The sequence below is a fragment of the Petaurus breviceps genome, unplaced genomic scaffold (assembly GCF_028583685.1).
Source record: "Petaurus breviceps papuanus isolate PSGF00001 unplaced genomic scaffold, PetGlider_PUasm1.0 90459, whole genome shotgun sequence".
NCBI lineage: Eukaryota > Metazoa > Chordata > Mammalia > Diprotodontia > Petauridae > Petaurus > Petaurus breviceps.
Window position 1 is genome coordinate 1,970,963 of NW_027187259.1, and position 27,723 is coordinate 1,998,685.

General features: G+C 38.3%; 1 protein-coding gene across 1 annotated transcript; it reads right to left on the reverse strand.

Moving 5' to 3' along the window:
* Positions 1-324: 324 nt before the first annotated feature.
* Positions 325-27,644, reverse strand: LOC138141724 (charged multivesicular body protein 1B2). The gene is made up of 8 exons (XM_069062550.1): positions 27,351-27,644; positions 12,086-12,183; positions 7,469-7,615; positions 5,670-5,738; positions 5,471-5,578; positions 3,392-3,435; positions 3,075-3,147; positions 325-2,306 (listed from the first exon to the last, which is right to left on the reverse strand). Exons 1-8 carry the CDS (start codon positions 27,364-27,366, stop codon positions 2,262-2,264), a joined length of 600 nt encoding a protein of 199 aa, XP_068918651.1. The 5' UTR covers positions 27,367-27,644; the 3' UTR covers positions 325-2,261.
* Between the last annotated feature and the right edge of the window lie 79 nt (positions 27,645-27,723).

The window sequence follows — 27,723 nt, forward strand, 5'->3', positions numbered from 1 at the left end:
CCTATGGATTACTTTTTAACTTAGTTCCCCAGTCACTTGTCAAATTGTAAACACCATGAACAAACCAAGACCTTTAAATTATATATGTTATCAAGAATAAATTCTAATATTATTTATTATATTCTTCGATATCAATCTAAAAGGGAAGTTTGGTAGCTACGAGAGACAATTAGCTAAATATTTAATTCTTAATAACTAAAGATTGGCTTTTAAACTATACAAATGACTCAGTTATTAAACACCACACCAAAATAGCATCCCAACATTAAAAACAAAACAAAAAACACCTTTTGATTGATGGTTTAAAGATTCAAATAAAAAGTATCCAGAAGTTAACAGATTTTTAATCATAATCTTTTTATCCAAGTCAAAAGAACAAGTTACATACTTCAACAATGGAAAATAAGGAGAGTTTCTACTTCATAGGCATTTCGGTCTGTGATAATTCTCTTCTCTGGCTCCCTAGAATATTTCAATAGAAACAAACACACCAATCACTTTCATACAGAGAAAAAAAGCATTACTCATTTAACAAAATGCAGGCTGTCCACATAGAGACAGAAACATCCTAGTCACATACCAAGAAACTTGTACACACGGGGCCTAGTGCTCAACAAACATAGCTATTTCTCATTGCATTTACTTGTTCATATATTTTTCATTCAAACACTCATTCACACTGGAGAATACTTTGGATGAATGGCTAACACTTGGCTAAGAAAGGTCTGGCAAAAGGCTCTTGTAATTGCACTTCGAATGTCTTTGTGACTCACAACAGGGAGAATCATTCCTCAATAAAACTTTCTCATTTGGAAAAGAAAACCCCAGAAGAACAGCAATGGAATTCTTTTATGGGGAAATCTTTCATCAGAGGGATAAATGCCCCCCCTCCCCCAATCACTGTACTCATTCAACCTCCTTTTGTATACTTGCTACAATGCATTAATAACTCACTGTTTGGCCACCATTTTGTGACTACTAAATTAAAACATCATAGCTATGTGTTAAAATTGCACATTTTAATAAACTAAACCGGCCATTCTAAGAGGCTGAATGGACATGTGGGCAACAAAATCCAGTGACTCAGTCCCCTCCCAATCCTACCCCAAATACCCTCAAACCATTTTAATTTCCACTTGACTAGATGAGTGTTTATGTTGCTTGTATGGCCAAACTGAAAATCTCCCCATCCACTTAAGATTCTCAATGAGTAATGGGGTGCTGCTTTTAAGATATAATGGACTAACACATTTGATTTCAAGAATAGCACTACTGATTTCTTTGTTGTTGAAATCCTTGTTTAAAACAAAACAACAGGTCAGGTATTCCCCAAATGAATCAACAACAGTCCCTGGGAATGTGCATGATAAGAATTCCATGTAAATTAACACAAAAATATTGGTTAATAAAAATCAGACAGGATAATTTCTCAATTTTATCATTTCATTGGAGAAAGAAATATGGGAGTCCAAATATGGCTGTGAGTTAACTACCAGATCTTGCAAACAGCAAATGCAAATGAGTCTTAATCTTTCTTGCAAAAGAAGTAATGTGTCACTTTTTCCAGGTGATTATAGGTGAAGATGACTATTTTATGAAGATTTTAGAGAACAGGAACACGCACACACACACACACACACACACACACACACAGAGTCAGCATATGGTGTGAAAATGCCTATGGTAATCTAAATTTAAAATATGAATACAGATTAAAAGTAGACCAACATGCACACAGTACTGTTCATCCCAAAATGGGGAATGATGTATATTGGGCTATGTGAGCAAATGTGAGAGAGAGAGAGAGAGTGAGAGAGTGAGAGAGAGAGAGAGATATTCCCTTGCCCTATTCCATTCCTACTTTTTAAAAAAATATCTCAGTTCTGTAAATAAAAAGAACATGGGATTTTAAATGTTTCAACTTAATAACTAATAATTCTAATGGGAGATGAAGTATTTGTGGTACTAGAATTTCAACTTAATGTTTAATGAAGATGATTCCAAAAGAATGAGTTAAACTCTAGTCTCAATCTAAGATACTTATTAAAGATATCCATCATATTTCAACCTCTACTGTTCAGAATTACAAAGTCCAGTAAGAATGAAAGCTCCCTTGAACTTATCATATTTGTAAAGAACTACAAGCCCAAAGCATATTATTCTACCAAGAGTATTCCATAGATATCTACACACACAAACACACACACACAGAGGTGGTTTCAGAAGTTAGTGTAGTGAACAGCAGCATCAAATTCTTTGTGTTACACTTGATCACGGAGGCGGGCAAGTCTCTGTGATAGTTCATCCTGGAGGAGGCAAATTTTTTAAGTTACTAAGACACATAATATCTTATAGGCATAAAATCACATACACACTGCAAATAGCTCACATTTTAAATAATATTTAAAACTGTGTGTCCAAAATGACTATAATGTATATATAAGGTCAACATTAAAGATATATGCTTTATCCAGTGCTTAACACAGTGTGAGGAGGTGCTTAATGTGTCAACATTTGTTGACTGATTGATTAATAAATAAATGCTTGTTGAATGATACTTTAAGATGGAACTATTATCCTGGGGTCCATGGACTTCCAAGGGGTTCTGGGAGAGAATTCAGGACAGGGAAAGGGTCTACAAACTTGGATGGGGCAAAAAAATACATCTTTATTTTAATATAACTGGGTTTCCTTTGTAATAATATATATTTGGTTTTATGTATTTAAAAATATTATTGCAAGAAGAGGTCCACAGGCTTCACCAGTCTGCCCAAGGGAACATGGACACAAAAAAGGTTGAAAGCTCCTGCTTAAGAGAACTTTGATAAGGGCTAGAACATTTGTTAACAGGCCAGAGGCAACTAGACCATTAGGAACAAATTCAATCTAGATTTCAAATGTACGTGCAAATGAAACGTGGGAGGACTTTTGAAAGGAGACAAAGGCCTGCTTTACTTAACTGTCACACTACACCACACAGATGAAAATGAAGTACATGCATTTCTACATTTCCTAAAGGCCTTAGATATAATTCAAGCTAAATTCAATCAAGCTACAATCCAGTATTTATTTACCTGTTCTGCTGAAGCAACACTTGTGCCAACAGAACCAGTCTGACCCTGTGGGAGCTCCATGTTGAGATCAAGGCTGTAATTATAAAAACAAACAAACAAACAAACAAAACCAAGCTTATGAGAACACTGAATTATGTCAAGCTCTAAGTAATCATTTAGATGTGGTCTCCAATGCAAATACAAATGCTCCATCCTGACTTTCTATGCAATTTACCATTTTCATAAAAATAAGAGTCACAGAAATATTGTCTGTGGATAGTTTTACCTGACTCTTGATTTCATTTTAACACTATTAAATAGTCCTGGCTCACACTTACCCAGCTTCATCTGCCATTTCTTGAAGGAGCATATCTACTTGGTTCTAGAAGGAAAAAAAAGATTGCTTTTACAGTAGTATTTATGGCTATTTCTTTATCCTAGTCATATCTACCACCTTTAAGGTGGACTGTCATCTATAATTTTCAAAGCAAGCCTTCCATTTCTGCATTATTTAACTTTTGCCACCAGGGGGAGCAATATCATTTCAGTACATCATTTCCCTTAATGGTAATTTGAGAAACCTTAAAATACATTGATTACATCTTGACATCTTATTTTAAATGACCTCTTGTTTTCTGAGTTATATCTTTTACTAAACTCAACTTTTCTGGAACAAAGAACTTTGTTACAACTTCGATTGTAAAACATGAGTTCTACTTTAAAATGAAATTGGTGGCATCCATTTTTATTGTCAAGTGGTTCAGGTATTACATTTTTAATATACTGAAGAATAAAATTAAAATACATTTTAAAACACCAAAAGTAGGAATTTTCAACCAATAGGTGTTTTTGTTAGTTGAATTAATCATCTGTCAACAATTTTGTATTAAATTCAAGACCATTAGTTAGAATCAGAGTGGGAGAAAAGGGGCCTTGGAGAACATCTAGCTCAGCCTCAATTCAGAGATAAGGGAACTGAGGCCCACTGAAGTTGTCACTTGTCCAGAATCACAAAGGAAGGGGGTAGAGTTGGGATAGAGAGGTGAAAAGCATTTCTAAAAGATATAATGAGTTCACTTTACTGTCCAGTCTACTGGATATAATTCAATCTCTCTAGAGATATAGACTCTTAGGGTCTTCCTTTCTAGAAAATGTTAGAGCTGGAAGGAGCCTGAGACATCAGCCAAGGTTAATCCTCCTTCTCATTTTAAAGATGAAGAAAGAGGCCCAGGGAGGAAAAGTGTCTTGCCTTAGACCATACAGTGAGTTAGAGGCAGAGATCAGATTAGAATTCTTGATTCCCAGTTCAATACTCTGTCCCCTATACTGTTCTGTCCCATTCTGAAAATAAATTGATTTTACTATAGACATGCATACAAAAGGCTGACAGGAATACCATATATTTTTATTTAAAAAGAACTCTCAAACACAAAGCTTGCTTCTTAAGTACTTGTCCCTTTCTGATAAAAGCAGAATGCAGAAAAAAATAATTCTAACTGAGGATATCAGGTTTTACTACTTTTTTATTTCAGCATAACTATTTTTAAAAAGGCAATTTTTGTGTAAAAATTAAAAAAGTCTCTATTTGGATATTCTGAACTTCACATTTTGTTTGTGGTTCACCTACAGGCAAATTGGTTTGCAAGATTCTATTTCTTTGATGAGCCTGCTTTTTATCCAAGCAACTGAACCAGAAACAGTCTGAATTTTCTGAACCAGAATCAAACCTGTAATTGACTATACATTCATGTCTCAGTTAGTTAGTCGATAAGCACTTATTAAGTGCCAATTATGTGCCAGACACCACGCTAAGCACTGGGGAGACAAAGAATGGAAAAAGACAGTCCCTTCCCTGAAGGAGCTCAGTCTATAAGTGATAAAACAAAATGACAACTATGCACGATCGAGTTATATGCAGAGTAAAATGGAAATAATCAAGATTGGAAAGGTGCTAACATTAATGGGGATTGGGAAAGGCTCCTTGCAGAAGTGATATGTTAGCTGGGACCTGAAGGCAGCTAGGGAAGCTAGGAGGCTCAGATGATGAGGTACAATATTCCAGGAAGGGTAAACAGCCAGAGAGAATGCCTGAGGCCGAGTCTTGCATGCAGCAAAGAGGCCAGTGTCACTGGATTGCAGAATAAGTGGGCGTAGGCTGAATGAGATGGGGGTCTAAAGTTTAAGAAGACTGGAAAGGTGGGAGTACCTGAGTTATGAAGGATTTGTGGAGGATGACCCCTTGTTTGCATTCCTGGGTGACTTGGAAGACAGTGGTACCCTCAATACTAATGGAGTGAGTTAGGAAGAAGGGAGGGTTTGGGGTCTAGAAGGGTAATTGTGTTCAAAAGGACAAGGTGGGTATCCCAGAGGGCCCGATTTTGGAGTTGACTTCCTAGCACAGTCATTGTTCTACTCACTTGTGGAGTTGTTAGTGTTGTAGTGCTGCTCATAGTGTCTTCCATTTGTTGTGTTTGAACATCTAATGTTTCAAACTGGTATTCAAACTTGTCCATTAAGGCAGATATCTATAAACAGAGAATGGGAAAGAGATATGACCAAGGGAAAAACACACGAACTAGAAATATAATTAAAATATTAAAGGACTAAATTCTTTACCTTCTCAAGGTTCATGCTCCTCAATGCAGCATCCATAGATTTAACTACACCTGCCATTGATTTAGTTACCTAGTAACAGAATAAGAAACAAGAACTTAACCAATCCACAGTGGAACCAGTCATCCAATTTCTGTCAATGTTCTTCTAATAACTGAAGCTACACAGAATTTGGCATCATTATACATGTAAAGATTGACGATCCTGTATTTTATCCTAGAAATAACAATGGACAATTGAAGATTTTTACACAAGGGAGTGATGTGTGGTTTGGGAATATGGATTAGAAAAGGGAGATAAACCAAGGAGATAAGTTAAAGAGGTTATATTGCAATAGTCCACACTGGTAATGATGAGAACCTCAATTGGTTTAGGGTCATCTGAATGGAGAGCAGGGGGACAGACGTGTAAGATGTAGAGCAGTAATGACAAACTCAAAAAGAAACAGGAGTCACCAAACCGTACAGAAGGATCCCTGCAGCCTGCTTGCTGAATTAGAAAACTATTGAACACTATATATTTTTTTTCTTTATTTTATTAAACATTTCCCGATCACATTTGAATCTGATTTGGTTCATTGGGGGCTATATGTCCAACACCTCTGCTCTACATCTCACGTTCAATCTCATCATATGAATTTTTCAAAATCACTGCTGCTTGATCCCCCTGCACATTGCATACCATTATCAATTCCTTCTCGCCAGCCACCCCCCCCCCACTCCTTTTGTTATCAAATTTGCCTTTAATACTATTCTGGACCCTAACCCCAATGATCCCATGGAATGGTATTTTTTGTTGCCTTTGAATACAGGATAAAATCATTTTATTTGCCTCTCCAAGAGAAGCCTATGATGCATCCTCTCATTTAGCTGCGACTTCTTATCTCTTCTGTATCTATTTACAGCAAGAATGTCAAAAATCATTATGACTCAGTTCCTGCAGTGTTAGTTCAAATGAAATGGACAAGGTGGTTTTGTTTTTTTGGCTGGGGGGTGGGGGGGGTGAGAGAAAGGTGGGAAAATGGAAGGGGGAAGGGCCAGCCCTGTGACTTCATTAATATGAGAAAACTTGGGAGTTACGTGGGAGCCCCAAGAACTTAAATGGCTTGCCCGAGGTTACATAGCCAGCCTGCTGGAGGCAAGACTTAAACAGAGGCTTCTCTGATTCCAAAGCTGGCTCCATTCACTGGCATATGCTGCTCTCTGCTCCTATCTCAGAGTATCAGCACTTCAATACTCGATGCCCCCAAAGCCTAAGTACAACTTAAACCACTTTTTTAATGACCAAGAAGTATATACACTTTTGCAACAACCTACATGCACAGACTGTCTTTTAAAAACCCTGTGATTCTTAGCACCCTCTGAGACCTCCCTTCTGCCGCTTTTTGGTCATCCCAGCACAAGAAGCTATTTTCTACTGTTTTTATGAGTTGCCATGGCAAATGAATTCACCACAGTGGCCAGCTAACCTCTACATACCTATTTAAACTGGTCCTTTCAAAGCAGTACATTGCCAGGACTATGAGAGGACTACTAGCAACAACAAGTGTGAAATAGTGTTCCAATTGCAGCCCTTAATTTCTAGTTTTCTTCCTTTCCACTCATTTTTGAGAAAGGAAAAACTCAAGGTCATAATGACACAATACTGAATATTCTCAAAGTAACAGACTCTGGTTACAGTGTGAAGATAAAGGAGCAAGGCAGTGCTAAAAGGAAAATGATTTTGCATCTCCAAACTGCCAGCTGGCTTAGGAACTGTGCACTAAGAGTTTTCAGCATCTTGGCAAGACTGACAGTCCTCACCTTGCCCATCGTCACAGCTGTCTGAACTCTAGCGGCTACAGCATCCACCCGGGCACTCATTCTCAAGAAATTAATAGCTTGGTTTTTCTGGCGGATTGCGTTTTCAGCGTGTATTCGTGCAACTTCTGTATTGCCCTTCTGAATGGCCTGTTTGAAAATGACAAGAAGATTACTATGGGAAAGTCAAGGCACACATAACAAAATACACATGTTAAGAACAGAGATTGTTGTTGTTCAGTCATTTTTCAGTTGTGTTCGACTCTTTGTGACCCGTTTGGGGTTTTCTTGCTAATTCATTTTGCAGAGGAGGAAACTGTGGCAAATAGGGTTTAGTGACTTGCCTGGGGTCACACAGCTAGTAAATATCTGAGGTCATATGAACTCAGGTCTGACTCCAGGCTTGGTGCTCTATTCACTACACTACTAGCTGCCCATGGAGAGAGAACAACTATCCAAAATTGATACTGAATCTATATTTAAAAGTGAGCTTTTTAAAAGGTTAGCAACCTTTGACTAATATTGTCAACTGTTAGAGAGTAAGAGAAAAATTGTAATTGTGTGATACAGGTAAAGAACACTGGACTTGAGAGTCAGGAGACTTGGTCTTGAGTCTCAACTCTTTCTGTGTGACCAGGGAGGGGCAAAGTCACTTAATCTTACTGAGTAAGGCTCAATTCTTTTAACTGTACTACAGAGGAAATTCTTGCAATACATATACCTCCACAGGGAAGAAAGCACTTTGGGAATATTAAAGAATTTCAGAAATCACCATCCTAAACTGCTGGTCTTGTGGTTAGGGCTCCACGTAAAACAGTATATATATACTTATCTAAAATGACAAAGAAAAGAGAGAAAAGACCTTTTTAAAAAATCCCTAACTACCACTAATATTCTCACTACTTCCACCTGATTATAAAATCAGTGTGCCTAGTCAGGGCGAGGTATTAGTGAGCTCCCAAGCTGAGGTGGCAGCCAGGAAGCTATAGCTTCTATTTCCCAAACCTATCAGGGAAGATGGCATGCTGAGAGCAACCAGAGAATGCCAGAAAGAACCAGCAGGAGGTCTTAGATAGAGCATGTAGAGACCACAGAATGCAGAAGCTGTCATTCTGGACAAACTGTAAAAAGTAATCACATAATCTCAAATTTGGAAGGGACGAAGATATAAAGGAAAGGATGCAAGACCCAGAAAATCTAGGTTTAAATCTTACCTCTGATACTTACTACCTGGCAAGTTTCCCAAATGTAAAATGAGGGAGTTAAAATAGATGATTTTGTTAAAATAGATTCTTTCCTGTCTGAAACCTATCAGCCTAGGATCTATGTCAGGGTTGGGGAACTCGACAGAACAAATCCCCTTAATAAAAGGATCTGTTCTGTAAAAGTTGGACTCAGTCAAAAGACCACACCCGAGGACCTAGAAGATCCTCAAGGCACAGGTTCCCCACCTGTGATCTAAGTTAACCCAAATCTGAACAAAGAGCCCCTCTACAAAATACCAGCCAAGGGGTCACCCAATCTCTGCTTGAAGCCCCTTGGTGAAGAATCAGCATGATTTTGGGAGCCTAATCATTCCACTTCAGGATGGTTCCAAAGTAGGAAGTTTTTTCTGACATCTGACCTAAAGTAGCTTCTCTGTGAATTGCACCTGCTGCTACCTGCTTCTGACCTCTAAAGCCAACCAGAACAAGGCTAAGCCCTCTTTCACACAATAATTCTTCGAATACTTGAACACAACTGCCATGTTCCCACTAGCTTGTCTCTTCTCCAAACTACAAAAATACAAACTTCCCTGTTTCTATAAATGATCCACATATGACATCATCACAAGATTTTTCATCTGGTTATATATATTCTCCTTTGGCATTCTCCAGATTATGAACATCCTCCTGAAAATGTGCCTAGAACTGACCACAATATTTTAGATATGGTTTGAAGAAAAGGCAATCACTTCCCTAGTTTGTAGCACCAGACTTCTTTTGACACTAGCTAAGATCTCAGCTTTTTTTTTGCTTTTTGGAGGGGGGAGGGCAGGGTAATTGGGGTTAAGTGACTTGCCCAAGGTCACATGGCTATTAAGTGTTAAGTGTCAGAGGCTGGATTTGAACTCAGGTCCTCCTGACTCCAGGGTCAGTGCTCTATTCACTGCACCATGTAACTGTCCCAATCTCAGCCTTTTTTTTTAATCTGCTAAACTGTACTGTGATACATACAGTACCGAAACAGATACAAGAGGTAGAGAAGAGGGGAAACTGGGGGTAAAGCCATGTTTAATATCAGATGAGCAGGAGGAGACAATACAACAATGATCCAGCACCCTGGACATTCACCGAGGCCTCAGATGGAATTCAATTGTATACAAAGACAGAGACTACACTTTGCCATTCTATTATCACCAGACTTATGGCCTGGCATAATAAAAATTTCTGAGTTCATCTCAATTAAACACTGGTGTAAGCCCTTTGGTTCAACCACTCAATTAAATACAGACACACAGACACCTGGTAGGGTTTATTAAAAAGACTTCTCCATGCTTACTCTCTGACCAAAAAGCAAATTTGTTTATTGTTTTGTTTTGTTAGAAAGAAGAAAACCTTAACTCAACAATGGTATGTGAAAAATGTGCTTCAAATTCACAACTCTGCAAAGTTTCCCTTTTCTAAATGTGATTCTTCTACTACCATTCCAGTTAAGCCCAACAGACTCAGAGTGGCTTATTTTTCAACCTAAGGTGTGTGTAATTATTTAGTATCACCTAAACAAACAACTAACACTGTATTAGTCATGGATGGTACCAAGAGGGTAATCTCTAGCACACTCATTTTGAAGAGTTACAACGTAACTACTAGTAAAGAATGCCAAGAAAAGCCAAGGCCAAATATCTTAGATAAGGTAGGTTGTTTTCAAATGTATTAATTGTGGCATTTAAGAGATGTAGAAGGGAGGGAGGAAATGGATACTTATACAAAACGCTTGCCACAATTTTGTAACAGCAAGAGTCCATCAACAGAAGTAGTTAAGGAATATGAAAGTTTTAAAAAATATTATTTGTTTTTCCATGGTATTCATGTTTAAATATATGCTTCTCCATTTCCTCTACACTGTGGTAGTCATGCTTCATAAAGAGTAAAAAAGATACAAGGAAAGTAGTTCTGAAAAACTAAGCACTATATCAACTGAGCCTTGCAGTATACACAAATGTTCCACACCCACAGGCCCCCAATCTCTTTCTGGGAGATGAGGCATATTTGCTCTTCTCTTCTTTGGAGTCAAATGTGATCACTCTAATTTCCCAGCATTTCATTTCCCTCTTCTTGTTGCTCTTGCCATTCACCATGATACACTAGTCACTGTGTATACTTCTCTCCTGACTCTGCCTACCTCACTTTGCATAGGTTCACAGAAGTCGTCCCATGTTTCTTTCCATTCACTGTTTCATGGGGCAGTAATATTCCTTTCATTCATGTACTAAAATTTTTTGAGTCCTCTCCCAACTGCTCAGCATCTACTTCGTTTCCTGTTCTTTGCTACTAAAAAAGTGCTGCTATAAAAACTGTAGTTTATGCCCTATTTCTTTCTGTTCTTGACATTCCCTGTTTGGGGTATAAGCCAACCCATGGGATCTCCTGGTCCAAGAATACCAATGTTTTGGTCACTTTCTCAGTTTCCCATTTCTTTTCAGAATTGCTGAACCACTTTACAACTCCACAAGTGGTTTACTTGTATGATTATTTCTCCACAACTCACCCCTTAAATACTGACTACTATCATCTCTTAGTAAAAACTTGAGAGTTTTCAATCTACATTTTTATTATTATGAATAGTTTTCAAAAGAAAAATAGAAAACAATGACTTCAAGAAAACATGCTACAAATCACAAATAGTAAGAAAAATGAACATTTAATCAGCCAAAGTTTCACTTCAATGCATGGAAATTGGCAGAAAAAAAAAGTTAGTGTTGGAATATCTACAAGAAGACAGGCATGCTGACAAACTGTTGGAGGAGTAGTGAAGTACTCTAACCATTTGCTTTTCATTTGGAATCATCAAAGAAAAGGGTCAATAAATGCAAAAACATTTGCAGGAATGCTCTGTAGAATCAAAAAACTGGAAACAAAGTGGATGTTCATCACTTTGGGAATAGCTATTTAAAAAAACCTATTTTATAATGGTAGTTTACAGTACAGGAAGAGGAGTATGAAGAATTCAGATAAATGTGGGCAGAGTCGCATAAACTGATGATGTAGAACAAGGAGAGCACAACCAAGAAAGAACATACAGTGACTACAAAAACTTAATCATTAAAAGGGAGCTGAAAACTGGATAATGGAAAAAAAAACCCAACAGTAACTAAAGGTCCCAAAAAAAGAGATGATGTCATGTGGTTCCTCCTTCATAGCAGAGAGGACAAAATATCATATTCACTGTCACACGTAGTCTCTGTATTACATATTTTGCTTGTTTTTCTTTGTAACAAGGTAAGGTTCAATCTAGATGCAGGGAGAATGGGAAATGACTGATGAAAAGACAAAAAGCATTAATAACATTTCCATGACAATTCAATTTGTTTCATAATACATATGAGCTACATGTGTAAAATTTACAAGTTACACTCACCTTTTTAATCTTGGTCTTTTCAGCTTTTTCTTCTTTATCACATTTTTTGGCATTCCTATTAAGCTCTTTGGCAGCAAACTTCAGATTAAACAGGTGTTCTAAAACATGTATGTTAAGGCTCTTAAAAAAGGTATTGTTCCCAGAAGGCCCTCTAGGCAAAGGAGGAATATGAGAAAAAGGAAATTTCCTGGTCCCTGCCCTGAACTGCATGCATGTGTGTTACCAAGTGCAAGTCAAGAGAAATCACTTCAAAGAACTCAGGAAGTGATGACCTTGGCATTTAAAATGTGCCACTTACATATGGCAGATACATGTTAGTGTGGTGTTTAAAATGAAGTATGAAACAAAAAGCAGGAAAAAAGGTCACGTCTTAGTTTTAATTCCAGAATAGGAAAGGTTTTAATTTTTAAAGGAAATGATTATTTTATACTATGAAATTTTATTTTCTCCCTCTTCACACTCAAAAGACAGGCAATATACTTTTGGCTTTCGAAAAGAGAACAAAATTATCTTTTGGTAAACATTAAACTTCCTATTAAATTAGGTATTTTCAATTCAGATCTTCCTAGGAGTAAACTCTGCATTTTGAGAAGATGTATTAACCATTTTGAGATATAAAGACACAAGTGCACTTACAGAAGTTACCTTAGTTTAATGCTGATCATAACTGAATGGCAGACTGCTTAGTAATTAGTGATAAAACTTCACTCAAATTAATATATATATGAATAATTCATGGAAATTTAAGTCTTTACAAATCATTCAATTCAATTGATATTTATTAAGCAGCTACTATACAAGATATTATGCCAGGCCCTGAGGATACAAAGTTAAAACGTAGGAACGTGGCACAGGAAGGAATCTCTAAGGGCATCTAGTTTAAGACATACCCAAACAAAAATCCCCTGTACAAAATGCCTAATAGCTGTGCAACCTGCCTCAACTTATCCAGAGCTTTCACACTCCTTATGCTAATCTTAAAGGATCATGGTACAGCCACTTTTCTGCAATTTGTTCTTGTGAGTTTCCCATTCCTAGTGGGCCAAGTTCCCCTGTTGAATTTCAGTCTACAAGATACTGTCTTAACCTATTTCTGAACTCAAGTTGTAGAGACATCGCCAACCTGTACTGGTAAAGGGAGTTTTCTCATTCAGGACATACCTATGCCAACGAAACCACATGTTCAGTCCCTAGGTGGTATAAGTGGCTAGAGTGCTGGGCCTGGAGTCAGGAAGACCTGAATTTCAAATTTGGCCTCAGATACATGCTAGCTGTGGGACCTGGGCATGTCATTTAATTTCTGTCTGCCTCAGCTTTCTCATTTGTAAAATAAGAATATTAAGAGTACCTACCTCCCAAGGTTCTTGTGAATATCAAATGGGATAATATTTGTAAAGGACTTAGCACAATGCATGGCATATAGCAGGTACTTAATAAATACCAGTTTCCTTCCTTTCTTCCTACCCTGATCCCTACACAACAACCTACAGTGAATGTCAGCCTGTGCTTAATTTTTCTCTCCTCTATCACAAATTCTAAGACAGAAATGTCACTTTTCCCCAAAGTTCCTATCCTTCCCAGCTCAGCTGATTTGAAAAGTGCAAGGCAAGCCAAGAAATTATTAGCTATTCTTCTTTTGGCATGAAGATTGTCTAGATAATTCAAGTCACCCATAGATATTATTACATGCCCCTGTGCCACGCATGTGATTTATTTCCTGAACTCCTTACCCACCTCTTCTTTCAGTCTAAGCATTGACTAGATGTGTCAAATTTTCAGCAGAATGTACTGGAACCAGATTAAAATATAACTGGGCAATGTTTAACAAAATAAACAAAAATACAATACAACCTAGACAATGTTAGTTTGTGATGTTCTCAGTCAAAATGCATCTATTATAGGGATCTGTTTCTATATGAGTATGACACCATTGGTCTACAGTATACAGGGCTGATAAACATATCTAAATGTTCTTCAATTTTCTAAATTTTCTCACATGCTTAGGGCTACTATGATTTCCTTCCTTACCATTCACCTTTTCTCTTCCTCTTAAAAGTGTGCCCTTCCAGAACCAGATTTCAGGTAGAGGTTCCATCATATCAAATCTCAGTGAGGCCCATAAAGTCAAATTTTCTTTAGTTCCCCTTACAGATGAGCAATACTTGTCCAAGGTCACCAAGTAAATCAAGAGCAGAGATGGGGATGGAAAATAGGTCTCTTAAGTGTATGATAATGCTTTTTTCACACTGTTTTGGAAAGGAAAATTTTGCCATGGAAAGCAGGTCTTACCAAAGCCAACCACCACCAAAACAAAACCCCTTGTCCCTAAGCTACCAAATCTGAGTGAATTTTTGAGTGAAGTTTTATCACTGTCTGAATTTATATAGAGAGAATGTCAACAAGTGGCATCAGGTTTACATTTAAATACTTGTAATACATTTCTTTTAAAATGCTTTATAATCATCATTTAACAACTATTATACAAATACTTTTAATGACCATTTTATATTACAGCCCCAAGCCTCATGACAGAATAGAGATCAGTGACCCTTTGTCCTCAAATGGTATGACTGGACCTCCTTTGATGTGAATCTCTCAAGAGTCAAATCTTGGAATTTGTAATCCAATCCGTCATAAATGATTTCAACTACCATCCATTTCATACAGTAGAGAAACAGTCAAATCAAAGCCACTAAGCATTCCAACCTATTAGGAGATTTTTCTCCTTGTTCCATCTTCCCCCACTGATCTTTTTTTAATTTATACCCAAGATATACTTATAAATGGGAATGCCCTCTTTGCCAGGATATGTAAGGCCTGGAGTTCTTCCTTTCTTAAATTTCTCAAGGCTTTATTCTGTCCCAAGATTTGCACAGACCTGTGTAATGGGAATGCAAACTTGGAAGATCTTCCCTGCCCCTAGGCTAAAGTGCACCTGAAGCCTGGGGTGGGAGGCTTGTTTTTTAGTAGATACTTTTTGATTGGCCAGTGGGTCAATAAGGTTGTTACATTCTCTGAGACAGGAGAAGGCTATATAAGCCCTGATGTGAGGCTTTGTTTTGGGGCTCACTTTGAGAAGTGTTCTGTGATTTGATATGGATTCTGGGAAGCGTGGTCCAGAGCCCCCCGGCTTTGAAACCCAGATGTTGTTTGGTATGGATACAATGGTTGGACAGTTTGGAAATCTGTCTACTTGATCTGTTTCTGTCTTGATAATTCTGTCTGTATACTTTGAAGTTCGGGGTGCTGACCTTTTTCCCCTGAACAAGGTAAATGATATATGTCTGACTGATTAAAGTAAGCTTGTTAATCCATTTTGAGTTGCTTTCCTTTATCAAAGCAGATCCAAGAACCTATGTTGGCAGCAAACCCTGAGGACGCTTGGGGTGCTTGCTGCTACAACCTGTCAGACAGGTATCCAACAATGTCCCATCTGGACATGTCCAATCTGTCACTTTCTGTCTTGAAATCATTCAAAAGGCATGGACATATTTGCATCCTTTCAAAAGAATTAAAACTTTTACATAATTGTGAAAACTAATAGTAAAGCAAATATAAATATTTTTGGTAGAGTACCTACATGCAAGGCATTATATAATAAGTGTGTTTCCCCCATTCTGACTATGTCACATTCGGTATTTATGTGAAGGAAGCTGATTACTTATTAATAGACTGCGTTGAAAATTCAAGGTTGCCTACCTGCACAAAGTGCTCAAAAATGAAAAGTAAGCCAATTCTTCAGTGTTTGTTTTTCAACAGTAGCCCTATGATCAGATAATCCATTTATTAGCATAATCAGATTATTGCTAAGGTCCTGCCTGCTGGAGGGGAGTCATTTTCTCTTTTGAGTGCTGGGGCTTTAACAAGCATTTTAATACTTCATGCTCTTGAACAGACTTAGGAATTACAGTTTCAAGGATCATAATGAATTTGGTTTCCAAAGGAATTGACCTTGGTTGGCAGCAAAAACATTCTAACTATTCAAAGTACTTCACAGAATGTAATAATGATTAGCAAAATACAGTATCATGGGAATAATCGATTAAAACAAATGCAGCTGGGTCAGGCAGCCATACTCATTATCATTAGAGTACTTCTTTCACCTTCATGTAGATAAACAATCTGAGCAATCCCAAAACCAGAACAAGCATCACTTTAAGAAAGAAAAATGGTCTAGCTGACTCTAAAATTTTAAGAAAGATAATCCTAGATTTACTTAGACTAGATTTTAAGAATAGGTATCTTCGTTATTAACAGCATTTAGGAAAATAGCAAAATTCTGGCCATTTCCACAAGCTCTGGGTCACTTCAAGAGGGAAAAAAGCAACAATGAAATATATTCCAGCCTAAACTCTGGGCCCTTCAAAAAGGTTTTTGACTGGATTCTCTTGGTCAACTGAAGTTAGTTGTTTACTAAAGCAAGTTTTTCATTAGCAGATGAGGGAGAAGGTTAACCTATTATGAAGTGTGGTAAAAGCAGCACAATTTTCCTGAACAGAAAACTAGTCTAGGAGTTAAGAAACCTACAATGAAAAGTTCCAAAATGCACAGCAAGAAGAACTAGATAAAAAGACACAGGGTTGGTTAACAAGCCCCATTTGGTAGCTGTGAGTTATTGTTATTTTTAGCAGTAGCAAAGTTTGGTTTTTTGTTTTTGCTATAACAAAGTAAGTACTTCTGTGAAAGAAGCTGATTTCAATAGTGTCAGTCATTAGAAAATCCAACACCATATGTATAGAAAGTATCCAAATATAAAAAGCTAGTTTTCAGTTGGATAGTATCCTTTTGTTTCTGTCTAGAGGCATAAGATTGATCTACAGAAAAAAAAAACATAAGCACTGTAGTTGTCTGGGCTATGCAGATAAACTTTCTGTATACAGACTAGTAATATTTTCCCCTCCTTGGCTGTAGAGTGAAATTCTATTTATTGAAAACCATTTTTCTACTGATTCACTGGCTTTCTACTATAGTATTTTCTACTACAGTAACACCTCATTTATCTCCCATCCCCAGAGAACAAGGTCTTCCACAGAAATGAATTTTCCAGATAACTGAAGCATATCCTTTCAAAGTATCATTTAAAAAAGCCATTTTAAATCAAAGTCTTCTGTGAATATATTCCACTTCCCTGATTACTTAAAATAGGATGTACTGAACAAAGTCTGATCTTTGCTTGATGACCCTGAGTCATCATTACCACCATCACTTAATATGCTATGCACCACTACAGTAATTTTTTTGTCTCTTTCTTTGACGTCAAGTTGTTGGCTGTCCCTAAGGCCTGTCTTGGTCATTCCTCCTTCTAATGGCAAAGTGATCTGAGAAATCAAATAAGCATGCTTGTTAGAAATATGTATAAAGTGAAAGTCAATAAGCTCCAAGTGGTGGCCTCAGGGATTCTCTGACAGATTAAAGTACATGGGCATTAAAGCACCAGGTTTTATTACAAGAGCTCAGAGATTTTTTTTCTTCTCTTTCTGATTCTCTGACCTTACTCCTACTATATTACATAGGCTATTAAGGCTAGAAGTCAGGTCAAGTCAAGTCAATAAAAGCATTTCCTGAGTGCCAAGCACCGTGCTAAATGCTAGGCATATTAAGGCAAAACAAAAAAGGAATCCCTATTCTGAAGGCCAGTCTAATGGAGGACACAACATGCAAACAACCATGTACAAACAAGCTATAGACAGGGTAGAGGGGTAGTAATCTCTGAGGGAGGACATTAAGGTGAAGAAAGACTTCTTGTAGAAGGTAGAACTTAAAGCTGAGATTTGAAGGGAACTAGGAGGCTGAGATTTGAAGGGAACTAGGAGGCTGAGATAAGGAGGGAGAGTTCCAGGCCTTAGCATTATAGCCCAACTCTCATTTTACAGATAAGGAACTGAGGCCTAAAGAAGGGAAGTGCTCAAGGTGCTGTCCTGAATGATTTCAGTTCTTAGAAGTCTGACCACCCAATAAATAGGCTGCTACCAGATGTGCTTTCTCAGTTGTCAAACTTATGAGCTAGGCAGGATAAAGAGCTTCAATGACTTGGTACACAATCTAGACACCCTCATTTTCAACCAAGTGCTTCTTCTGATAGAGGATACAGAATTGACCAGTCAAGTCCCTGAAACTATGCTATCAATCAACTGATAAATATTTACTAAGCATCTACTATATGCTAAGCACTATGATAAGCACTGATAAGTATACAAAAGGAGGCCAAAGACAGTCCTTACCCTCATGGAGCTAATGGGAGAGAAAGCCCAGCAAGAAGAGATTATATCAAGGACAGGCTGATCAACTGTGTCAAAGACTGCAGAGAGGTCAAGGAGGATGAGGACTGAGAAAAGACCATTGGATCTGGCAGCTAAGTGATCATTAGTAACTTTGGAGAGAGGAGTTTTGATAGAATGATGTCAGGAGCCAGATTGTAAGGGTTTTAGAAGAGAGAAAAGAGAGAAAGTGGAAGCAACTAATTGTAGATGACCTTTTTGAGAAGTTTAGCTACAAAGGGCAGGAGACATATAGGACAATAGTTAGCAGGGATGGAAGGATCTTTTGAAGTTTTTTTTCAGGATAGGTGAGATAAGGGCATACTTGCAGGCAGTAGGATATGAGCCAGTAGAGAGGGAAAGATTGAAAAAAAAGTGAGAGTGGGGATGATAGAGCAATAATCTATTGGAGGACATGGGATAGAATGAGATTGCTTAAACAAGGAGAGTAAGGCCACTTCATCCTGTGAGACAGGGGTAAAAGAGGGGAGAAGAGGGAATTCATAGGGAATGGACTCAGTTTTCTCTGTAAAATATGAGTCAAGGCTCTCAGCTCTACAGTAGGGGGAAGGGAAGCTATGGGAGATTTGATGAGTGATAAAAACGTATGGAAGAGCTGCCGTGGAAAGTGGGATAGGGAGCTGATAAGGGAGGTGTATATATATATATATATGCTTGCCTAGCAACAGTGAGGGCCCAGTAGAGGTTATGTACATAAATGTATAGTGGACTCAAGCCAGAATAGTCCCTGGGGAAGCCAAAAACTTGGATTGACAAGGCACAGAATGCTTCTTTCCCTAAATAGGATTGAGACCTGTTGAGGACAGATTTCCTGCTTTGCTTTGTTGACTGACGAAGTAGAAAGAACTATAGTGGGTGCCCCAATGGGGCTATTTTTCTTAACCTCTTATTACTGCTTTAAAGGGATCAGAGTCACTTAGTAGTTAACACATTCCTTGAGTGTAGAAAAACCCTGCTGGTGTGGCTTTTAAAGTGGAATATTCAACCTGATTCTCAAAGTGGAATTTTGTTATACTGATTACTCTCCTAGAAAGTTCATTCTCACTTCCCCATTTTTGAATTAGAAAGTGTATTACTAGGGGCAGCTAGGTGGCACAGTGAGTAAGAGGGCCGGCTCGGAGTTGGGAGGACCCGGATCAGTGGGATCAGTTCCCGGATCAGTGGGATCAGTTCGGCCTCAGATACTTAACACCCACACAAAAGAACTGGTCATGTAACCTTGAGCAAGTTACTTAACCCCAACTGCTTAAAAAAAAAAGTATATTACCAAGTGAAAAGAAATTACAGGAAGCCAATAAGGTAAAAATGAGCAAACTCTGTGGTCTCCAGTGCCAAAAGAAGGTCTAAGAACTGCTGAATATCAAAACAAGTAGAAGGAAAGTAGGGAGAAGAAAAAGGAATAGGAAACAGAACTGGGTTCAGAATACATTGATATGGTAGGAAAAAGGTAGAATGCCTCTGACAATCCTCTCGATACAACTCAGTCCTATCAGTTTCCATACAGGTTGCACATATGTGAGTATGGAAAAGACATTTCATGTATACATCATTACTTCCTTTTTCCTCTTTATTTCCTGAATCTGTTTCCTTATGTGGGGAGATAAGCCAGAAGTTTAAAGAGAGGGAAAGATAAGGAGAACTGAAGACAGAATCATTACTAAACAAAAGAACCACAATGATATCACATTTAGGTCAACTATTCTCACTATTCACTCAAATTTTAACTTCCATACTGAATTACTGAGAAATGTTCTGCAAAAGGTGCCAAATAAGGTAGTACTTCTTACCAATCCACTTAATATTTCTTTTTTTTTTTACTCCTCTCAAATTTTAATTAAAAAAGACACCTAATTTGTTTAAAAGTTTACCAAAGCCAACCACCACCAAAATAAAACAAAGACCCTTTCCATTAAAATGTAATTGCCCAATTCTAATTGAACAGGCAGGCTGTAAGTACATAATTACTTTTTAAGCTTTTCAAATACAGCACGAACAGATTTCTTTCCTTGTAATAATGTCAAAAAAGGACATTCATCTGAGTAGTAAAATGTTTACAAATGAAGTTAGGGAGATTCTTTAAACCAGCTCCTCTCTTTGACTTTCCTACTCTATTTCCTGTACCTGACCATATCCTCATGAATGAAAATTAGCTTGTTTAGTGGATTCTTCTTTAATACTGATGTGCACAAAATTAATATAATGAGAATACAGCATCAGTAAACAATTTTCAAGTGATTAAGAAAAAACACTAGCACAGTATTAAAACCTAGAATCATTGAATAAGTCTCAGTATTTAACAAATATTTTAAAATCAGGCTACTGAATTGAGAAATAGCCATAATATTTAACCCCTTGAATATTAAAGTTGATAACCCCCTGGGTTTCTGAATAACACTATTTCCTAAATCATTATGATTTGGCAAATAAAATTAGATTAAGATAATTTGATGTGACACTATCTTTATCAATGGACTGTAATATCAAATATATATTGTTTGTAAAGTGATCATTAAAAATCAGTTCTGCTTAGATACTTTGCCTGGGAAGACTCAGCTAAATAATTCTCTTACCTCATCACCTAAAAATTAGTCATATCTACAATATCATATTGTTAAAGTCATCCCCTAACATGGGAGAGGGCTGGGGGGGGTGTTCCCCCCACTCATTAGAATATATTTTAAATTTAACTCAATGAAAGAAAGATTTTGTCCCATTATACTGTAACTTAGCATTAAACATAACTACTTTTTCTTTGTAATTAATTTTATACTTTATGGGTTCTCTTTTCCTATGGGCTTACAAAATGTATTTCTTATTCCAATACAAGTTTAGTCCTTTTAATATATCACTGAAATTGTGTGGGTAAAGCATGGACTTCCTTGATGACTTGAAAAGGCTAGGGAGAAACATGCAGAGCCTTCCTTTACTCTGCAGAAGTTCCCCAAATGAACCCTTTCACATTGGGGGTTCACCTTCTTCCTTTATAGTAAATTCTTTCTCCTAGATATGGCATGGGTCCAAAGGTATAAGATAGCAAAGATCAACAGTAATCAGGTGTAAGTTGATGCTATCATTATGATCAATATTTTCATATATCCTTGAATTCATGTGCTATGATAGTTTTCCAAATCTGTTAATTGCTTGACAGAGGCTATTTCACATGAGATTTTGTTGGATCGGAGTTATAAATGACCAACAGTTGATGTATGGGGATAGGTGGGTATACATTCATGTTTATGTTAATGAAACAACATTAGATATAAACCTTTATTCCAGGTTTAGAATTACATGGCAGTCCCATGAGTATATCACTTAATAGTTCTTATAAAATCTGACATCCCACTGGCTAAGCCAAATATTAATATTATTGCCCCAAACCACATTCTAATATATCTATCTTTCCCTAAAAGTCTCAGATATTCCGACATTCACTTGGTAGTATTGCTATGTGATTTTAAATGACAAGGTATCATTACAAATACTGTTATTTTCAGTATACTAGGCAATGTTAACTTAGATTGCAGTAACATTCTCTCTTAGCTGTCTGAGTGACTATAAAATGAGCCAATAGTGCTAGTCTAGTTCTTAGCAGATAGTTCTCCTTCCTTTAATCAATTAACAAATATTTATTAAATACTTATTTGCCAGGTCTTTCCAACTCTGAGGGCACTGAGTCAGTACCACTCATCTAGCACTTAGCATATGCCTTCTTATATGCTGTCACTCTTTATAAAAGTAGGTTAGATTGGAAGTACTTTTACAGCAGTGGTATCAAACTGAAATAGAAATGGATCCCTAGAAAACCATAAATTTACCATTATCTATGTTGTATTGTATTTTCTTTAAATTTTGTTAAACATTTTCCAATGACATTTTAACTTGGTTTGGTGAGGACCAGCTTAGTCTGACACCTGTTTACAGCAAGAAGGTTCCTCACTCATACTTCCTTCTCCCTACAACACTGGGCATATAACACATGTACTCAAATATTTGCTGCTAACAATTAACTCTTTAGCAATGACAGAGCCAGAGGACTCTGCTCTAGGTTCCCTCCTAGACTGCAAACCTAAACCTAACTTGATGGGGCAACAATATAGCATCAAAGCAGTTTCTCAAAGGCCTACCTTTCAGGCACACCACATTTGCTCTAGTCTCTTATCACCACAGAGAATGCTCAAAGACAACACCAAAAGGCTAAAAGCCCCTAGGTACTTTTTACACAAATTTCTTTCAAATTCCTTTTAATAGATATGATATAGTAAGGTTAAAATCCAACTGAAGCAAATATTACAAAAAAATAATTCTAGCTATAAAAGTTATTTATCATAATGGATGATCCATTTGTGAACAGTGCTCTAGATCTGGTTACAAATTTTCTAAAAGGTTCATTCCTGTACAATGTGTTCTTTCACTGGTCTGTGTCCCTATAAAATGTATCTGGATGAATTGATTCCAAGTAAGACCTGGAGACCTTTCTCCAACATTTATATATAAATATATATATATATATATATATTTAGAGGCAGAAAGGCAATTAAGAGTGTTAAGCTTCGACTCAAGAAGAACTAGATTCAAATTCCACTTCTGACACTAGCTAGCTGTGTGACCTTGTATTAGTATTCTGGACTTAAAAATATTAAAATAATGATAGCTACCATCTATACAGTGCTTATTATGTGCCAAACACTGTTAAACACTTCACAATTATTATCTCATTTGGTCCTTACAACAGTTCTGGGAGTCAGGTGATATTATTCTAACCATTTTACAGATGAGGAAATTAAGGGCAAACAGGTTAAGTGACTTGCCTAGGGTCACAAAGCTAAGTGTCAGAAATCAGTTTTGAACTTAGGTCTTCCTGACTCCAGGCCTAGTGGTCTTTTCACTGTGCCACCCAGCTGTCCCTTTTTATAGTACGAATCTATATGTCAACCAACACGAACATTTAATGTACACAGAAAAGGATGGCATATAAAATTGAACTTCTGTTACACATATTTTAAATGTATATTAAACTTAATTAGCAGCTAGGTGGCATAGTGCATAGAGTGCTGGTCATGGAGTCAGGAAGATCTGAGTTCAAATTCAGACTCAGACACTCAACAGCTGTACAACCCTTGGCAAGTCATGTGTAACCCATCTTTCAATTTTCCATCTTGAAAATGGGGAGAATAATAGCACCTAACTCCCAGAAGTGTTGTGAGGACCAAATGAGATATCAGTAATGGGCTTAGAACAATGCCTGGTACATATTAAATGCTACATAAATGTTATTATATTAAATTTAATACAATAGTAATAAAACCACCCTGCTTGCCTGTCTCCTGTTTTCCTCAGTTTCTTCATCTGTAAAATAGGGACAATAACAGCACCTAGCTTACAGGGTCCTTGTAAGGATCAAATAAGATATTTGTAAAGTGCTCAACACAGCCTGACAAAAAGTAAGTGCTATATAAATGTTTGTTCCCCTTCCCTCCTTCTGAATTCCCTACTCTCCTGTATTATTTTTTAATTTCTGATGCTCTTTTCCTTTTCTTCTTTTTTTGCACCATCACTTTACCATCTACCAATTCTCTCCAATCCTCCCTAAAAAGCTCTTCCTTGTAACAAATAAGTAGAGTAAAGTGAAACTAACATCACCTTGGCCAGGTCAATATGATTATGTCCTTTTCATCATACTTTGCCAAGATGTAGGAAGCAAGATTTATCATCAGTCTTCCAAAGCTAAGATTGGTCTCTGTATTGATAAGTTTCCGAGCCTTATTATGTTTCCTTTATGTTATGGCCACTGTGTAAATTCTTTTTTTGGTTCTACTCACATCAGATTGTATGAATCAGAAAGTACTTGATCTCTGTCTTGGGCATTCATGATATTTAACATTTATACAGTATTTTATATATATTTTCTTATTTGATCTCCACAATAATTCTTATTTACAGATGAAGAAAGTGAGGCTCAGAGAGAGTAAATGATTTGATAAGGGGCACACAGCTCACATTAGAGGAAAAAACTGGACCCAGGTTCTCATGACTTCAAGTTCAGTCCTTTCTACACTCTGTACCACTTTTTGGTTAACTCCCTGGGACTTATCTAGCAAATCACAGATGGGTTTTGATCTGCTTGATGGAACAAATCCCCACACTGAGAGTTCCCTACACTGACAAAATCACTGCTCCTTCCTGTATGACACACTATTTAGGGCTGAAGAAATATCATGTAACTCACAGCAAGAATAGCAAGAACCAACTGCAGATCTGGTAAGTGGAAATCATACTACATAGGCCACCATTCCTTTCCCTTCCAATCAGGATAACAATAACAGTTAATGTCTACTGAATTGAAGTAAAGCTATGTCTATTAACATTAATTTACTAACCTTAAGACACAGTTGTGGGTACTTCTCACAACTTTTACCCACTTGTGAGACAATGTTAATGACAAGAGATGTGAACAGACAGATAGATCTGCTTTATGACAACTCATTTTTCCAAAAGCTTTTCAGAAAAATATTGTAAAGCACTGAATGGGAGTTACCAGGATGCCCATAGAATTGCTTCTGCTATTCAAACTCCAAGAGATAACAGAATTCTTCATAGCTAAACTGTTCAACCAGGGTACAAAATTACCCTTTAACTCTTGTCAAATTCTACCTCTAATTTATTATTAATCACCCTCATTCCCAAAGCCCCATGAATTCTTAAATCACTTGCTAAAACCAAAGACACAAAGCCATGTTTGGATAAGGAAAGGAATAAGATCAGTGAATGGACTAGGTGGTTTACATGTTTGAGTTTTTTGCTCCTAATGGGTTCACAGCATTATTTTCACTTGTTAATTCCTTTCAGAGGAAGCACCTACAAACCTAGCAATGTACTCAGAACTAAATTTCAAGATGATTTTTGACTTGTACATTTTGGCATGACAAGGTTTCATGTCCTGAGAAGTATGGTTTAGTGGATAGAGGGATGGCCCTGGAATAAGGAAGACCTGGATGGATATGTTACAGAAAAGTTTCCAATCTGCATGGATTGAGAGACATTTCCAGGAGTTCCAAAAGACCTATGAAATGAGAGTTCTGCACTAAGAAACAAAATCCCAAAACTGCCATAAACAAAATAGCTATGATAAAACAATCTTGTAAGCACATTTAATCTTACAAGACACATTCTTTGCATTTCAGAAAGGCAGTAGATTACAAATATTACTAAAAAATAATCTCAGTTCAAGTTAACCATTTATGAAAGATAGGTCTGAGTCATGTGTTTTTTCCATATGAACCAATTAAAAGGCTCAGATTCAACAGAAAATAACCCAAGGAAAATAATCATTGCCAGATGGTCTGAAACAAGTCAGACTTTCATCCTATTCACCTTAGACACAAAGGAAAGTTAACAAGCCATTTTATATATTCAACTCCTGAAAACAGCATTATTAAATCTGAGGGTATTGAGAAATTATACTTTTCAAAAAAATGGAAACCAAAACAGGTAGCTGGTCTAGGAACAGCAAAATAAAGCTAAACTAGTCATTTGCCTTGACCAGTGTGAAAGAGCACACAGACATGTTCCTATCTTTCCTTGTAACTGGGAGGAAAAGTGATACCAAATATCACTATACTTTTCCAGATGATCTTTAACATTTACAATCACTTTTAAAAGTCTCAGAACTTGAAAGTACACTTCTGAATGATCCACGCTGACCATAATATGACTTTTTTCTTGCAGTTTTTCACTAACTTAACCCGGGCCAGCACAGGGCCTGGTGATGTCACCAGTTTCTCTGTCTTCGATTCTCCCTCTTACCAATGAGTACCTACAGGTCAAACTCATTAACAAAGGGGATAAATGCTATAGGCTGGATCTAAGAAACAATTTGCAATCAACTACATTAGATGTTGCCCGTTTCCCTATGGTGGTAAGAAACCAAGCTATAATTCACCTTGGAGAAAGTCACTGTTTCAGAGAGACAAAAATGTCAACTTTTCCCAACTCATTGCCTCGGGCAGTTTAGTTAGGCCATAGGGTCTCTCTTTGATCAAGCGTCAACAGGGAGTCCAAATCAACCCTTTAAGGAATTATCCCAAAATCCGAAGCGTATTTGGGAAGGATTACCAGTGATATACTTGACCTTATTGGACATGGCCTCGATAGAGACCCAGGAAGAACGTTCAGAAGAAAGGGTTTTCTTTTGCATCTGCACTTTATTTATTTTTGGGGGGGGGGGGGGGGGTGATCACGGTGGTAGAACCGATGAATTGCGGCACTCAAGAGGATCTCAAAATTTAAGTTGATTCATGTGTTGTTTTAAAACAACAACAAACTAGACCATTCCCCCGCAGACTGCACGCGGCTTATTGAGGAGGGGAGGGCGGCTGGGCAGAGCACTCTTGGCTTTACTGCCAACCATAAAGAAGGAAGGGGGTGGGGGTGGGGGCGGGGGCGGGAGGGAGGACAGTTCCCAAAGCACACCCGGACCCCTCGTCCTTGGAAGTTTCCCACTGTCCTCCCCCCCGCGACTCCCCCCTACACCCAATCACTTGATAAACGAAGGGAGACACTGGGGCCAGTTGGACCAGAGCCCGGAGTCGGAGCCCAGGGGGTGAAAAGGGGGCTGGGTGGAGGGGGAGAGGCCAGGACTCTTCTTGAGGCCGTCAGTCCCACGACTCGAAAGCGTCTCAGCTCGAGTTCGCTCGCTCTCCCTCCCTCCGTCAGTCCTTGCTTGCCTACCTAGCTACCTGCGCCAGGGCACAGAGGAAGGCAGAGGCGGCGACTCCCGGAGAAGGCACTCAGCAGGCGCCGGCACCGACCCAGGAGCGGCCGCGGCCGCAAACTCCCAGTCAGTGCAGCCCCCTACTCGGGCTCCCTCTCGCCCCACCCCCACCTCCTAGCAACCCCGCCCTACCACACCCAGCTCTGCTCCCTAGGCCGCACAGGCAGAACCTTCTCTCTTTTCCCCACCCTCTGGGCCGCTCCAAGGGAAAGGATACTTTCCATGTTCGACATGGTCCAGCCGTTTCTCCTGGGGGTGGTGGTGGGTGACTAGGAGGCACTGGAGCTGCGCGGGCCGTAGGCTGCAAGTCACTGGTGCTCCCGCGCTCCCACTCGCACAGAGCCGACTGCTTCCCGTTTGTTTGGGGAACCCACTTCCGGCTTTGCTGCCGCGCGGGGTGGCGGGTGGAGGCGTCAGGCGCCTGAGGGGCGGGGCCCAATCGCTCCAACCTTCCCTAGGGTTCCAACTGCTCCAACCGCGGGCTGCGCCGCCTGGGGAGCTACCGCCAGGGGCGCTACCGCCAGGGGCGCTACCGCCAGGGGCGCTACCGCCAGGGGCGCTACCGCCAGGGGCGCTTGGAGCGACCAATA

Excerpts from the sequence above, each read along its gene's own strand:
- LOC138141724 (XM_069062550.1), bottom strand. Across the intron at positions 7,616-12,085 it reads AAAAGACCAAGATTAAAAAG|GCCATTCAGAAGGGCAATAC; the intron begins GTGAGTGTAACT and ends ATTTTCAAACAG. Across the intron at positions 5,579-5,669 it reads GGAGCATGAACCTTGAGAAG|ATATCTGCCTTAATGGACAA; the intron begins GTAAAGAATTTA and ends CTCTGTTTATAG.